Below are 16,737 nucleotides of genomic sequence, written 5' to 3' on the forward strand. Positions count from 1 at the left end.
TCTCACAGCTGTTGTACAAATAGCTCAGAAGCTAATGCATATCATATGACCATGTATTAGATAGGCAGGAGTTCAAATCACATGTAGCAAACATTGCAGAGTATATTAATCAATTGTGTATTGGCACTAATGACTTTCTGAACAGATGTGCTGTGATGAAACCTACTTGGATATGACACTTTCAGAAAGGGTGGTGTTTACACCCCTATGGGTTGTGCTCACTTTTAGCCATGGCCGTATTCATTCACAAAGCGTTAATGACGTTCACCGTATCTGTGACTTCTGACAAGAGCTGTACTACTTGTTCTTTGGTGTCATTAGCAAGTGCACAACTCAAGGGAACATACAATAGGCAGACAGGGTTCAAATCTGTGCTGATCATATCTGTGGAATACTGCCAACTTTCATTATCATATGGTAATAATGCCATGTAAGCATAAAACTACAGTGGCCAGGTTTATCCATCTGACAGATTCCATGCCATGGTGACATCATGCATCGATTCATATATTGGTTGTGGGTGTTCACTCACCAACTGTGTTAAACATCATGCAATGATTCATATATTGGTTGTGGGCATTCACTTCCCAACTGCGTTATACATATTTTCTCTAACAAGATGCGCATATCAACACCACAATCAACTCTGTATGATCTGTATGGCATAGTGGTATGTTGTTCTGACTGTAGTGCATAGAGTCCTGGGTTCAAAACCTGCCAGTGAAATGTATGATGGTAACACAACATTTTCCCACAAGAGGGGATAACATACTGGACCTGATCATCACTAACATGGGGACTCTATGCTCCAGACCAGAAGTGTATCCCTCACTGGTAAGATCAGACCATAAACTAATCTCACTAGATATTCACATCCCGACCCCAGCCCCTGCCCAGAAAACCACAGTGAAAAACTTCTCTAAAGCAAATTTCACACTCCTCAAAACCGAGGTGGAATCCTTCAAAGCCCCCGGGCCTGTGGAAAATACGGCCCAGACTGCAGAATCCTTTATAAACCCATTCTATGAACACCTTCAGGAATGCATGGATCATGCAATCCCAAATAAAACCAAGACCCAATCCTCCAAAGTTAGGCGTCCTGTCTAGTGGACCCCAGCCATAAACAAACTATATAATAGAAGGAGGAAGCTACTACATGATAGAGCAAAATCCCAAAAAGGGAAGGCATCTCTGATCAGTATTAGCAAAAAACTACGGGCACTCATAAAATTGTCTAAGTCCAGCTTCGAGAGAAAAATTGCACAGGACACTAAGGATAATCACAAGGCTTTCTTTAGTTATGTTAGGAACCTGGGTGGGAATTCCCAGATATGCTCAGAATTAGTCCAAAATGACAAAAAAATACACCGAACCCACAGACATTGCTAACATCCTAGCTGACAGATTCAGCGCAAACTTCTCACCCCCTTCTCCACCAAAAGGGCAAATATCTATCCCAGCAGAATGCTGCCCCCCTGACATCTCAGATGCTCAGGTAAGAGCCACCCTTTCCAAAGCAAAAAACACAGCATCAATGGGACCAGACGGTGTCTCGGGCTGCGTCCTACATGAACTCCAAGAAGAACTAAACCCAAACATAAAACTACTGTTCAGTCTCAGCCTTACTACAGGATATGTACCCAAAGAGTGGCGTACATCAACAGTGGTCACTCTCCACAAAGGTGGTGCCTCAAAGGATCCTGGAAACTATCGCCCCATAAGCCTGACTAGCTTGGTCTGCAAAGCTATGGAAAGGATCATCATGGACCTCATAAATAAAGATATTGGAGACCTACAGACACTGGATCCTACCTAGTTCGGCTTTGTTAAGGGCAGAGCCTGCCTCTTAAACCTGGTCAATTTCTTTGAAACAGTCACCAAGGCCATTGACGAGGGGAAGGTTGTCCACACAGCCTACCTGGACCTTGCAAAAGCCTTCGATACAATACCCCACTCGGGCATTATAGATAAGCTCACCAGCTTAAATATAAACCCCTATGTCACTAGATGTGTTGCAAACAGGCTCAAGGACATAACCCACATGGTTAGAATTGCTGGAGCCATGTTAGACTCCAAACCAGTTACAAGTGGCGTCCCACAAGGCTCAGTCCTGGGACCTCTCTTGTTCGGTATATATTTCGCGGAGGTACAGGCTAACACGGAAGGACTGTGGCTGACCAAGTTCACAGATGACAGCAAACTGGGCGCCATAATCGACTCTCCAGCCGCCACAAGCATCCTACAAAAGGGCCTCATAGAAACAGGCAACTGGTGTCAAAGCCATGGCCTCAAGCTAAATGCCAAAAAGTGTATAGTCATCCCCTTTGGCAAAAACAAAGTGTCCACAAATTACCACATAGATGGTAATCCATTAAGTACTGAAGAATTAATTAGGGACCTGGGGACCCAAGTTGATAGCAATCTCTCATTTGACAACCACGTGGCCAAAGTGGTTTGAAAAACATTTTATATAGCCCACCTAATCATGAAGGGATTCACATCTAGATCAGGGGAGGTCATCGTGCCTCTTTACTCATCCCTCATCAGGCCCATAATTGAGTACAATGCTCCTTTTGGGATGTACCTTACCAGACACCTGCAGCAACTGGAAAGACCCCAAATGTACCTCACCAAGAGGATCAAAGGGCTCAGACAGATGCCATATGCTGCCCGGTTAAAGAAACTCCAGCTCTACTCAGTGGCATACCGCCTGCTCAGAGGCGATCTGTGCCTGACGTATAAAGCCATGTCCAACCCGGAATTAATGGACATGCTGCACCTCAGAAAATCCAAATCCCATCGAGCTATGTGCTCGAGAGACTTGAACCTCAGCACTGAAATAAATAGGACATGCTGGAGTGACAGATTCATAACCCAGAGGCTACCTTCACTCTGGAATAAAATCCCAGTCCAGGTTAGGGAGAGTCCCTCATTGACTCTCTTCAAGAGGAATCTTGATGAGTGGATGTGAGATAGTAGGTTTACCCCGGGTATCACTTCTGTGTCACTGTTAGACAGAGGCACAGTATACTAACCTCGAAAAAGGGCATAGCAAAATTCATTTAAAATGGGTGGTGAAAGCCAAACACACTCTGGCTAGGCTTATAAATGTCCTAGGGCAGATAGCCTAGTATGAACCTATGAACCTATGTATGCATCTGTTTGTGTTTACCACATTTTTTGCCTTTTGATGGCTAGAAAAACTTATTCTAGAATCATGAAAGATGTATAACATGCAATCTTGTTTTGTATTATTTTTTTTTTATTAGGTTCCCTGATATGGTGTTAGTTTCCCCAGCTATGAGTGTCAGGCATGAGTAAATGAACAAAGATAGATCAGGCATTGTTTTATAGATCAGACAAAAGCCAATGCTAAGTAATAAGAGTTTGTAGGAGAATGAGCAGAAGTAAAGGTCTGATGGCCTGTCTGGATAACTAAGGGACTTGACACCAGTGGTCTTCTTAAATAAAACTCTGTGCAGCCACTCATTAGACCAATATGATTAGTAAAGAACATGTGAAAAGAAGCATTATATTCAATAATGTTTTTTATAAAGGATGAGCACACAGAAATTAGACTTTCTTACCTCTAAAAAAGATGCTTTTAGAAACTAGTTGGTCCAAATAGTAAGATTTATGAACTATTCTGGAGACATAGTGGTCGTATTATGAACAAAGACCCAATGACTCAAGTATGAACAGTGTTCGGTCTCACACAGGGGGTTCCATTGGAAGTAGGTGTACATCAGGGTTTGGCTCTGAGCCCACTGATGTTCATACTGGTGATGGACTACATTAGCAAACAGATCAGAGGGTCAGATCAATAAAGTTATTGTATGCAGATGATGTGGCAGTACAGGCAGAGTAAGCAAGAACTTCAACAAAGGACAGGGGAATGGAATGCAAAACTTAAGACACACAAGATGAAACTGTACAGATACAACAGTTGTAATGGCAACCAGTGAGGAAAGCAGTAGAAGCTGAGAATTTCGAAAATAGTGGAACAGATTAACATCTTCAAGTATCTGGGAGGGGAGGTTGAGGAAAAGGGAAGTCTGAATGAGGAGGTCAAACCTAAAATGAAAGGGGCTGCAGACAACTGGCATAGAGTGTCAGGTGCAGTGTATGACAAAATAATGGCAAAGAAGGTGAAAAGTGACCAGATCTACTGTATGACATGGAAACGTGAGCAGTAAAAGGAGAGCAGTCAAGGAAGCTAGAGGTGACTGAAATGAAGGGCCTGATGCAGGTTACAGGTGGTAGAATGCACACTGTGGGACAAACGAAGACATGAGGACATAACAGCAAAATCCAAAAAAGCTCTAGCTGCAGCAAAGGTCAAACAGAAGAAAGTGCAGTGATTTGAGCACATGTGCAGAAAACCAGAAGACATTCTGGTGAAGAAGACTTGGGACTGACAGGAGGAAGGTAAAAGGAAACGAGGGAAAAAGGTGGCTGGATTGTGTGAGAGAAGATCTCAGAACGTCAGGCATGAGTGTTGAGGAAGGCAGGAGTGTGGTGTTGAATCGAGACAGATGAAAACAGTTAACGCGACACGCCAACCGCATGTAGAAAATGGGAAAAAGAGGGATGCTGCTACTGCTAATGACGATGATGATGATGAAGATGAAGATGACGGCATTCGCCAAATTATAGTGAGCTTCCAACTTAGTTCTGATATCACTTGTTTATATACTCTGAGATCGAACAAAATAAAGCAATCAACATTAGTATTTGGAAATATCCTACACATCCAGTTTTTGACTTACTCTGTAACAGTGTGACTTATCTTACTAAACCATCATCTTATTCAGGCACCCACACATGTGGGATGCTTGTTGTGTACATGTGACGAGATAGGTACTCACACCGAGAATAAGTGAATTAATTTGGCTGGGTCCTGAAACCCAAGCAGTCTATATTGTGACCCTGTTATCATAGCAGCTGTACCATCAAAACATCTGGAAACTATTGTATCTCATCTGCCCATTAGCCAGTGCACAATTCAGTGGCTACACAGATAATTGCATAGAACAAACATAGGTGCGTGGTGTGTATATATAGGTTTACTGTACGTAACTCAGAAATAAACAATTGCCAGTGATAGGTCTTAAACACAGTCTCTCCGCAAATCTATCACATTATGCTGATAGATACTCCAGTGAAACTGCTAATATGTTTACATCCTATTCCTGAACGTAATATCACTCAGATGCATTTCTTTCAGCAGTAACACTGTGAGCAACATTGTAGAATTATCTGTAATGGTGTCTCCTTTCCTCACCCAAAGGATATAACTAATATTCTTGTGTAAAAACTTCCTTCTAACTTCCCCCCACCCACCATCCCCTCTGTGTCTCCATTTCCCCTTCAGAACTTTTCTCCTAAAATCTCTTAGGACCAAGTCCCTTCATCACTTCCCAAAATTTACAAAAGCCGGTTCCACTGGTCCTAGATGTCTGCTGAGAAACACTAAGTTCTACGTAGCAAAACCCCTCCATTAAGTCTTCAACCTGAGACTCCCTGCTGGTTACTTTCCACTGGTATGGACAGCAGCAGTTGTGGTACCCTTGTATAAAAGTGCTCACTCTATTGAACCTATGACCTGTGTGACTGGCAAGGAGAAGGTTGTGGTCAACTGCCTATCAGGTGCCAGGATTCGACAAATCACGCATGCACTCAAGTCACTCAAGAGCAAGTACGATGATGACTCTGTCATAGTTCATGATGGAGTGAATAACTGAAGACGTACCTCTCTGGGCTATATGAAGAGAGACATGACGGAACTCTCTGATTATGTGTCCCAGACAGGTATGACCCTAGCCCTAAGCAGTATCTTGCCCTCACCCAGGATTATGCCACGATATAAACAAAAAAATTATTGACTTCAACAATTGGCTCAGCTTCTGGTGTCAGTTCAGGGGGATCCAGTATCTGTCAGCCTGGGAGGATATGGTAGACAGACGTTGCTGCTTTGCTGGAGATGGTCTGTACCTATTAATCCAGGCTTTCGTTTACTGGCAAAGGCCCTTTCCTCCCATATAGTGCTTTTATTAGGCAATGTCAAAACAACAAATTTTCCAACATAAGAGAATCCCACTGCTTAATGCTAGGAGTTTAAACATGAAACTACACTCCCTGGAAGTACTTGTCACTTTGGAGGATGCCGATGTCTGTAGTGCAGTTACTGAGACATGGTTCAAGGCTGCTGAGAGCACCCTGGCTGAACAAGGTTACAATGCCTTCCACATCTGACACAGATATCCTTCAGAAGGGCCTCACAGAAATGGATAACTGGTGCCAGAGCCATGGCCTGAAGTTAAACGCCAAAAAATGCATAGTCATACCCTTCGGGAAAAACAAGGTTACCCCTAGCTACCATATAGGTGACAATCCACTGAGCACAGAAAAAGTCATCAGGGATCTGGGGACCCAAGTTGACAGTAGTCTTTCGTTTGACACTCATGTTGCTAAAGTAGTTAGGAAAACCTTCTATATCACCCACCTGATCATGAAGGGATTCACATCTAGATCAAGGGAGGTCATCGTCCACCTGTACTCATTACTCATTAGAACTATGATTGAGTAAAATGAACCGTTAGCAATGTATCTGACCAGACACCTGATGCAGCTTGAAAGGCCCCAAAAGTTCCTCACCAAAAGGATAAAGGGTCTCAAAAATATGTCTTATGCTGTCCGACTGAAAGAACTCCAGCTTTATTCAGTCTCATACTGCTTGCTCAGAGGTGACCTGTGCCTGACATATAAGGCCATGTCAAACCCAGATTTGATGAATATGCTTCACCTCAAAAAATCTAGATCCCTCAGAACCACAAGGGCGGAGACTTAAACCTTGACACGGTTATAAATAGAACGTGCTGGAGGGACAGATTCATCACCCAGAGACTCCCTATGCTGTGGAACAAAATCCCGGTACATGTGAGGCAGAGCACCTCGCTGGCCTTGTTCAAGAGGAATCTAGACCAATGGATGGGAGATCGCAGATATACCCCAGGGATTACTTCAGTGTCACTGCTTGACAGAGGCACAGAAAAATGATAGGCATAGTTTTTATTCAAACTAAAGGGGTGGTGAAAGCCACATAACTATGGGCTAGGCTTATAAATGCCCTTGGGCAGATAGCCTAGTATGAACCTATGAACCTATGAACCTATGAACATGTTCAGGCTTCAAAATGAGCATGAGGAAACCAAGGGTGGAGGTGTATCCATCTTCATTAAAACCAAATACACTTTGAGACTGATTAAACAGCATGACTTTTGAACTACTCCAGTACAATTAACTATTGGGAAAATACCATACGACATCATTGCTAGCTATAGATCCCCCACCATAAACCAGGATAAGCATACAACCTACTTTGATTTACAGGAATCCCTCGCCATACAGCTCAACACCTAAGTCATGGGAGATTTCAACTATTCTTCCATAGACTGAGGGACATACACAAGCCAAAACATGCTAACCCTGAGGTTCATGGACTTTGTTAACACAAATGCTCTGCAACTGATAGCCTGCACCCCCACAAGGGGCTATAATGTTCTGTACATTGTACTTACCAGTGGGTGGGGGGGTCGCTGTACTTTCCAAGGAGTGATGTCATCCCTGGTTAGGTCAGACCACAAATCAGTCTCATTTGAATTAACTTCTGGAACTGACACCCTTATGGGAACAAAAATTATAAAAAAAAACTTCACCAAAGCTAAAAAGCTTCATACCACCCACAATTGCAGACACCGGTAATCACTATGCAGAAGTGTATGCAAACGCCCTGTACAAACACTTAAGTGATTACATAAACTCTGCTGCACCTGACTGGATCAAAACCAGGTCTTCACATAAAACACGCCACTGTAGTGACTTCAAGTATAAACATATTAAATAACAATGGGAAGAAACTGTTGTCTAAAAGCAAGAGGGATGCCACTCTGCAGAGGAAGAGTTCCCTCCTAAGCCTAAACAGGAAAATCAAAAATCTTGTAAAGTCTTTGAAAGCAAATTACAAAACTAAAATCACACCCTAGCCAAGGATAATCCTAAGGCATTATTTAACTACATCTGAAGTGTAAAGGGAATGCCTAGCTATGTGCCTAACTGGTTGTAGATGAGATCGCTCATAATACACAGGAAAATATCACTAACCTGCTAGCTGACAGATTCAGTGCAAACTTCACTCCCCCCATCCCCACTTATCATATCTCAAAGCATACATGACAGCAAATCTCTGCGTAGCATCTCTAGAGAACAAGTCATCTCTGCAGGCCCCAATGGGACCAGATAATATCCCAGGTTGTTTACTAAACTGTCTTTCGGATTTTTCCTGGTTAGGGATCGCCACAGCGGAACTCCAGTCCGCTAATGATTGGCAGTAGAGTTTTACGTGCTGGCTTGCCGGGCCTAACTCACAACCTTCAGTGAAAGAATGCCCATTCACGCATGTCGACACACAGAAGACGCTCTAACTGAGAATCGAATGTGCAACGTCTAACTGTGAGGTGACAACGCTACAGCAGCACCACCACCGCAGTTCAGTTTAGTTGTTTACTAAACAAGCTAAAACAAGAACTAGTGGACCCACTTGGTATTCTCTTTAATCATAGCATGAGAACTGGCTATGTGCCTGCAGAATGGAGAACAGCAGCAGTAATCTCCCTGCAAAAGGGGGGCCATCAACTGACTCTGGGAACTACAGACACATAAGTCTAACCAACCTCATCTGCAAGGTCAATGGAAAGAATTATCATGGACCTTATCAACAAGGAAGTAGGTCACCTCTAAACACTGGACCCAACCCAGTTTGGCTTTGTTAAGGGTAGATCATGCTTATTAAACCTGGTAGACATCTTTGAGAGTGTCACCAAAGCCATGGACAAAGGTAAGACAGTGCCCACAGCCTATCTTGACCTTACCAAGGCTTTTGACATAATTCCCTACTCTACATCATTAAGAACCAGAAAGGCTTTACCAGAAAGGCTCATCCAGACTCTGCTACACTTTGCTGTGAAGGAAAGGTTAGTTTGCTGTTATTTGTTGTATTACTGTATTGCCTTTCTATATTTTGAATACTGTAGTTTGTTTTCTTTACTTTGTGTTTTGCTTGCATTCTGTTTTAACAGCATATTAAAACTTCAAAAGAGACCACAGCTCTCTCTGTTCTGAGTCAGGCAGAATTTTTTCCTGCCGTCCCACCCATTAAAGTTGTCTTGTTAAATACCACTGTCATTCTAGTTGCCCGCCTCTTATGTTAATCTGACCATATATCTCATTTCTCTCTACTTTCACTGGCTTATGTGAGTAATCACAAAATCATCATTTTTGAAATACCATCCCTTCAACTATTTAAATTTATTAGCCATCCTACAGTATTTCATAGTACCAAAATACAAAAGTACCACCCCCTTCAATCCATCTTGCTGTTTTAAAAATAGTAACTCTCCACTAAACCTTAACTTTTTAAACAGGTAAAACTCAAGTTACCTACTTTCACATTTAACTTCTCTAGTGCACACTGCAGAGTGCATTATTTTCAATCTTACCTTTAAGCATCCCTGTGACTAGCACTTTCTCTAATACCTGCTGGAAAGCACTAGGAAGCCTTAAACTCATACAAACACTGAACTCTCCTTGTTAACAAGGAGAAATTAATAGTAGGCACTAAACAGCCTATAATTGCAAAGTACCTTGCTAAGGAAACAGCTCCTATACTTTACAAAGAAAAAAAAGCCCCAAACCAAGCATGTCCAAGGGTCAGCTTCCGGTGATTTCTCCTGTCCACCTGGTGAATCTGGGCATACTGGGTCAATGCAGCAATTACCTCATGTACACAGACAACCCTCTCCTCCTACCACCCAACACTACAACCTGTGAGAGATGCACTTACATAGCCAAAATGGAAGCAAAGCTCTCTCCACCCAAGATTGTGCTAAACAGTCAAGAGGAGAAGGTTAACACCCACACTACATCTCAAGCAACACATAGCCCTTCTAAACCCGCACCACCAACACCCACATATAGCAACACTAAATCCACATATGCAGAGGCCCTTAACTGTAACCTGCCCAAGCAGCAAAGACCTCTGAAGCTGAAACGCAAACAAACACCAATCACAACCAATGTGTCACATAGTTCACAACACCAGTGTGCCACCCAGCAACAGCCCCTAAGGCAAGACAATGTACCTAACACTTTAGTCATTGGTGACTCTATAGTCCGGCACACTGATGTCCCTCTCACCAGGTTGAATAAGGAGAAAATTACAGTCAGCTGCCTGTCGGGTGCCAGGATCCGCCACATAACGCATGCACTCAAGTCACGCCACAACAAGTACAAATATGACTCTGTCATTGTCCATGTTGGAGTGAATGACTTGAGACGTACCTCCCTGGACTACATGAAAAGAGACATGGAAGAGCTCTCAGATCATGTGGCCCAGGCAGGTATGACCCTAGCCCTGAGTAGCATCCTGCCTTCGCCCAGAATGATACCACAATATAAGGATAAAATGATTGACTTCAACAATTGGCTAAGCTTATGGTGTCATTCAAAGGGGATCCAGTATCTGTCTGCCTGGGATGACATGATTGACAGACCACGATGCTTTGCCAGAGATGGTCTGCACCTGTCACCCCTGGGATTCAGGTTACTGGCTAAGGCTCTTGCCACCCCTATAGTGCCTTTTTTAGGGAAACTTCTAAGGAAAAAACCACCACCGTAACAGGTACAAGCATGCAAAATCTGAAGGTAATGCTACTCAATGCTAGAAGTCTAAACCTCAAAATGCACTCTCTCGAGGCACTCCTAAAAATGGAGAACATCGATATCTGTGCAGTAACTGAGACCTGGTTCAAGGCTCCAGAGAGCACCCCTGCAATACCAGGCTACAACTCTTACCACACTTTTCGGCCACCAAACCAGGACCGAAACACTAAAGGTGGAGGAGTGCCAATATTCACCAAGGATATTCACACCACCAGGCTAGTTGGCCAACACAATGTGTCTGAAATTCTCCAAGTGCAACTAACACTAGGTAAGACTGCAATCCAAATTGTAGCATGCTACAGATCCCCCACCATACCCCAAGATTCTCACTAAACCTTTCTAAACATACTGGAAAATATTAAGATAGAACCAAACACCCTAATACTGAGTGATTTTAACTACCCTGCCATTAACTGGGAGAACTACTCATGTCCCAACACCTTTGCGCAACGGTTCTTGGAATTCATAAATTCCAATGCCCTGGATCAACTAATCCATAGTCCCACCAGGGGCTCCAATATCCTAGAATTGGTCATTACCAACATGGGAAATCAATGCTCCATACCTATGGTCACCCCCTCGTTAGTCAGGTCTGACCATAAGCTAATCACCCTTAACATCCACATCCCACCCCCACCCCCAGTAAAGAAACCACCATAAAAAACTTCTCCAAAGCCAACTTCATGCTACTCAAGTCAGAAGTGACAAACTTCATAACACCCTTGCAGACAGGAACTGAAAGTTCAACTGCTGAATCCTACACTAAGGCACTGTACGAGCACATCCACTCATGCATGAATCATGCCATCCCAAATAGAACCAAAATGCTCTCATCCAAAAAAGGAAGCCAATCTGGTGGTCCCCTGCCATAAACAAACTTTACAACAAAAGGAAGAAACTTTTGCAGAAAAGAGGAAAATCCCAGGATGCAAAAAACTCCCTTACTAGCCTCAGTAAGAAACTGAGATGCCTCATAAAATCCTCCAAAGCTAGTTACGAAAATAAAATTGCCAAAGATTCCAAAGACAACCACAAAGCATTCTATAACTATATCAAGAATCTAAATGGCAATGCTCAGATCTGCTCTGAGCTAAAACAGAATGGCATTAAATATACTGATCCAAAGGATATTGCCAATATCCTGGCAGATCGATTTAGTGCCAACTTCACCCCCCTCTCACCCCCTAAATGGCCCATCTCAATACCGGAAGATTGCCAAATTCCAGTAATAACGGCCACACAGGTACAAAATGCACTCTCTAAAGCCAAGAATACAGCATCCATGGGACCAGATGACATCCCGGGCTGTGTACTACATGAACTACAATATGAACTGGCACCTCACCTAAGTGTCATGTTTAATCATAGCCTCACCTCAGGTTTTGTGCCCACTGAGTGGCAGAGCTACATTTATCCCAATCCACAAGGGGGATCCACCTTGGATCCCGGAAACTACCGTCCCATCAGTCTGACAAGCCTTATCTGCAAGGCCATGGAGCGTATTATCATGGAACTTATAAACAAAGACATTGGCAACCTTCAAACACTGGACCCCACCCAGTTTGGGTTTGTGAAGGGCCGATCTTGTCTCCTGAACCTGATTGACTTCTTTGAATCAGTCTCCAGAGCCATGGACAAGGGTAAGGTGGTCCACACAGCCTATCTAGACCTTGCCAAGGCCTTTGATACCATCCCCCACTCTGGAATCATAGATAAACTTACTAAGTTGGGCATTAATCCCTATGTCACCCAATGGGTTGCTAAATGGCTTACTGATAGAACCCACACTGTAAAAGTAGCCGACTCCAAATCCAGCTCCAGACAATTGACAAGTGGAGTACCTCAGGGTTCAGTCCTGGGGCCGCTCTTGTTTGGCATCTACTTCTCTGAAGTACAGGTCAACACTAAGGCACTCTGGATAACAAAGTTTGCAGATGACGGCAAACTGGGAGCCATTATTGAATCCCCAAATGATGTGGATACTCTACAAAAGGGCCTTACAGAAACAGATGCTTGGTGCCAGAGCCATGGGCTCAAGCTCAATGCCAAGAAATGTATTGTTATCCCCTTTGGGAAAAAACATGTATCCATGAATTACCATATAGGTGGCAGTACACTAAACACAGAAAGTGTGATAAGAGACTTAGGGACACAGGTGGACAGTGGTCTCACCTTCGATAACCACATCGCCACAGGGACACAGGTGGACAGTGGTCTCACCTTCGATAACCACATCGCCACAACAGTCAGGAAATCCTTCTATGTGGCACACCTCATCATGAAGGGCTTTTCATCCAGAAAAAAGGAGGTCATTGTCCCACTGTACTCATCCCTCATTAGACCTATTATAGAATACAACGCCCCATTTGGTATGTACCTCTCAAGACATCTGCAACAACTGGAAAGGCCTCAGAAATACCTCACTAAAAGAATCACAGGCCTAAAGCAGATGCCCTACGCTGACCGCCTTAAAAAACTCCAGCTATACTCTGTTGCATATCGTCTACTCAGAGGCGATCTCTGCTTAACATACAAGGCCATGTCAAACCCAGAGCTGTTGGACATGCTACACTTAAAGAAATCCCAATCCCTCAGAGCTACACGCTCCAGGGATCTAAACCTTGTCATCACAATAAACAAAACATGCTGGAGGGATAGGTTCCTGACCCAGAGACTCCCCAGACTCTGGAATAGATTGCCCATACATGTCAAGCAGAGTGCCTCTTTGGACCTCTTCAAGAGGAACCTTGACGATTGGATGGGAGAAAGGAAATTCACCCCAGGGATCACATCAGTCGCCCTGCTAGACAGGGGTCCAGGAAAGTAAATAATGTGGGAAGAAATAGCCAGGGAATTGTTATGGCTAGGCTTGTATAGGCCCTAGGGCTGATAGCCTAGTACCAACCTATGAACCTATGAACCTCTCCCAGATAGGGATTAACCCTTACATTACTAGATTGGTAGCCAACTGGCTCACCAACAGAACACACACTGTAAAAATTGGTGACTCCACCTCCACCAGTAGACCCATCACCAGTGGAGTACAACAGGGGTCTGTGCTGTGACTTTTACTGTTTGGCATTTATTTCTCAGAAGTGCAAGCTAAAGCAGATGGCCTTTGGCTCACCAAGTTTGCTGACAATTGCAAAATGAGAGCAATCATTGAGTCCCACAGTAGATGTCAACATATTACAAGAAGGGCTAGCACAACTAAATGACTGGTGCCAAAGCCGTGGTCTAAAACTAAATGGAAAAAAATGCATTTTTATTCCTTTTGGTAAAATGGAATTCCCTACAAATTGCAATATTGAAAGCACTCCCCTGAGTTCAAACCCAGTTGTGTGAGACAGGTTGATAGTAATCTGAACTTTGACCATCAAGTTTCCACAGTGGTAAGGAAAGCATTCTATGTAGCACACCTGATAAGCAAGGGCATAGCATCCAGGTCAAGGGTTGTTATAACTCCACTGTACTTGACCTTCATCAGACCACTAATAGAGTATACTGTATCTTTCTGCATGTATTTCACCGGACACCTGCAGCAGCTTGGGAGACCTCAGAGGTTTCTCACTAAGGAAATGCAGGGACTGCAAACCATGACCTACATGGAGAAGCTGAAAGCTCTTTCACTGTACTCTGTATCTTATAGGCTGCTGAGACGAGACTTGTGTCTGGCCTATAAGGCAATCTTATAGGCTGCTGAGAGGTGACTTGTGCCTGGCCTATAGGGCAATCTCCAACCCTGCCCTAATGAAAATTCTTCTCATCTGAAGTCAAAGGGCTCAAGAGTCACTTACTCTAGAGCTCACAACCTAGATTGTGACATTAACAGATCATGCTGGAGAGACATATATGTCTCCCAGAGACTGCCACTTCTCTAGAATAGAGTGCCTATTCACGTAAAGCAGAGCTTCTCACTGGCCCTATTCAGATGCAACCTGATAACTGGACGAGAGACCACAAATTCATCCAAGGGGTAGCACCCCTGTCCCTCATGGACAGGGTAGCTGGTGTTGATCACAGACCCACTCTATTCATAAATTCCTTTTGAACTACCCAAAAAAGAACAAATGGGGACACTTGGAATTAACATGGCGAGGCTTGTCAAGGTTCTAGGGCTGCTAGCCTAGTAACCTTCTATAAACCTATGAATTACAAGTTTATTAATCTGAGTAGCGTTATTTGAAATGCTATCCAAAGTATTATAGTGAGCTAATAAGCAGCAGTATAGGTGATCTTAGAAAAGACAGATAATGCCTGTTCTATCTGACCGAGTTCTATGTCATGATTACTAAGACCATGGGTAAAGGGCATGCAGTTCATATTTCCTAATTGTACCTTGACAAGGTCTTTGCACTATCTCCAATTCTTGGGATTATTGAGAAATGCTCCCAACAATAACCCATTCATAGTTAGCTGGATATGTAATTGGCTATCTAACAGAACCCTTGACAATGTGTGCCATGGGTATTTTCTACACATAAAATAATGTCACCAGCAGTGTCCTACAAGTCCCTGTCATAGGTCCCTCCTCTTGCACAAACTTCTTTTACATGAAAAGTGATGTTAAGGGACTATAGGTAAGCAAATTTGTCAAGGTTTGCAAGCTGCAGATGTTTATCAAATCCTTCTCTGATACTGAAATTCTCCAGCAAAGGCTGAACCAAGCAAATACTTGGTATGTTAATCATTGTCTCACCCTCAACACCACCAAATGCGGCATAGTCTTCTTTGGAAAAGCTACAATCACTACTGCATGATGTATAGACAGCATTCCAATTAAGTCTGACATAGCTATCAAATGTGGTTAGCTACATTGATTAAAATAACTCTCCTTTAATCTACACATCCCTGTTATTGTTAGTAAATTTTTCTGTCTTTCATAACTAATTCTTTGTGCTGTTTCCTCAAGTTATAGAGAAGCTATAGCCTGATTTTATCCCTCCCTTATTATGCACATCAAGGAATATAATACCCTGTCACTCAAAAGACCTCAATATTGCCTCACCAAAAAGATAATACCAGGTCTCTGTACATTCTACTCTTCTGACAGAGTAAAAGCTCTTACCTTATATTCAGATTTAGACATAGTTCTGAGGGGTGATCTCTGCTTAGCTGTCCATCTCCCCTATCCTTATATTCAGATTTAGAAGAAAGAAACACAAGCAAATAATCCAAAACAGGAATCCAGGCACCTTGAAGCCCATTTCGCTGTTACAACAAATCCCTGGCTGCAAACTGAACAAATTATCTTGCAAAGTAAAAGGAAGTCCACTCATTCCGACCCACAGAACTCGGACTTACGAAATCAGAACCCAAAAAATCCAGTATATCAGTTCCCTCTGCTGCCACCACTACTTTTTATGGTTTCTCATAAACTTGTAAGCATTCAAAGCAGAGGATCACTATTAGACGAGACACTAACTTTTCTAATATCTCTACTACTGGTACATTACCTGAATCCCTAAGTGATCACCTACCCATTTTTGCTAACCGAATCCCCAGTCTCTCCCTCAGGTAATACCACTTCAACCTGGTATGGAATCTAATTAAATTCAGAGTAAAAAGTTTCAAAAAAATTCTCAAACCTTATAACTGGATTTTTCAAAATACATTACCTCCAGATGATGCAATAATTGAATTCAGTAAAACATTCCTTACTATATTAAACAAACAGGGCCCACTAAGAGAAAAATGAATCAAACTGAACCCGTTCTTCCAATTTATCCATCCGTCCATCCATCTACAACCTTTTTTCCCGTTTTTGCACGAGGTCAGGATGTCACTTTAACAATAACGATCATCTAGAGCTGAGGTTTACACTACCTGGTGGCACCCAGTTTCTCTGGTTATTATGTAAAACTAAACAATTAATGGCACAGTGTGAATCTTTGGAAACAAAAAAAAAAAAAAAAAAAAAAACAGGAGAATTTCAGGAATCAAACGAAGTACAGAATT

At 42.9% G+C, this 16,737-nt stretch overlaps 1 protein-coding gene across 1 annotated transcript in view; it reads left to right on the forward strand.

The window, feature by feature from the left end:
- Window positions 1-4,535: 4,535 nt before the first annotated feature.
- Window positions 4,536-16,737, forward strand: part of LOC122815343 (keratin-associated protein 9-1-like) — a 34,470-nt gene continuing 22,268 nt past the window's right edge. Inside the window, exon 1 of the mRNA XM_044087785.1 lies at window positions 4,536-4,655. Coding sequence (XP_043943720.1) covers window positions 4,536-4,655 — 120 coding nt within the window. The remainder of the gene's footprint in view (window positions 4,656-16,737) is intronic.

This window comes from Protopterus annectens, chromosome 1.part1, assembly GCF_019279795.1.
Source record: "Protopterus annectens isolate FY-2018-M chromosome 1.part1, PAN1.0, whole genome shotgun sequence".
Classification (NCBI taxonomy): domain Eukaryota; kingdom Metazoa; phylum Chordata; order Ceratodontiformes; family Protopteridae; genus Protopterus; species Protopterus annectens.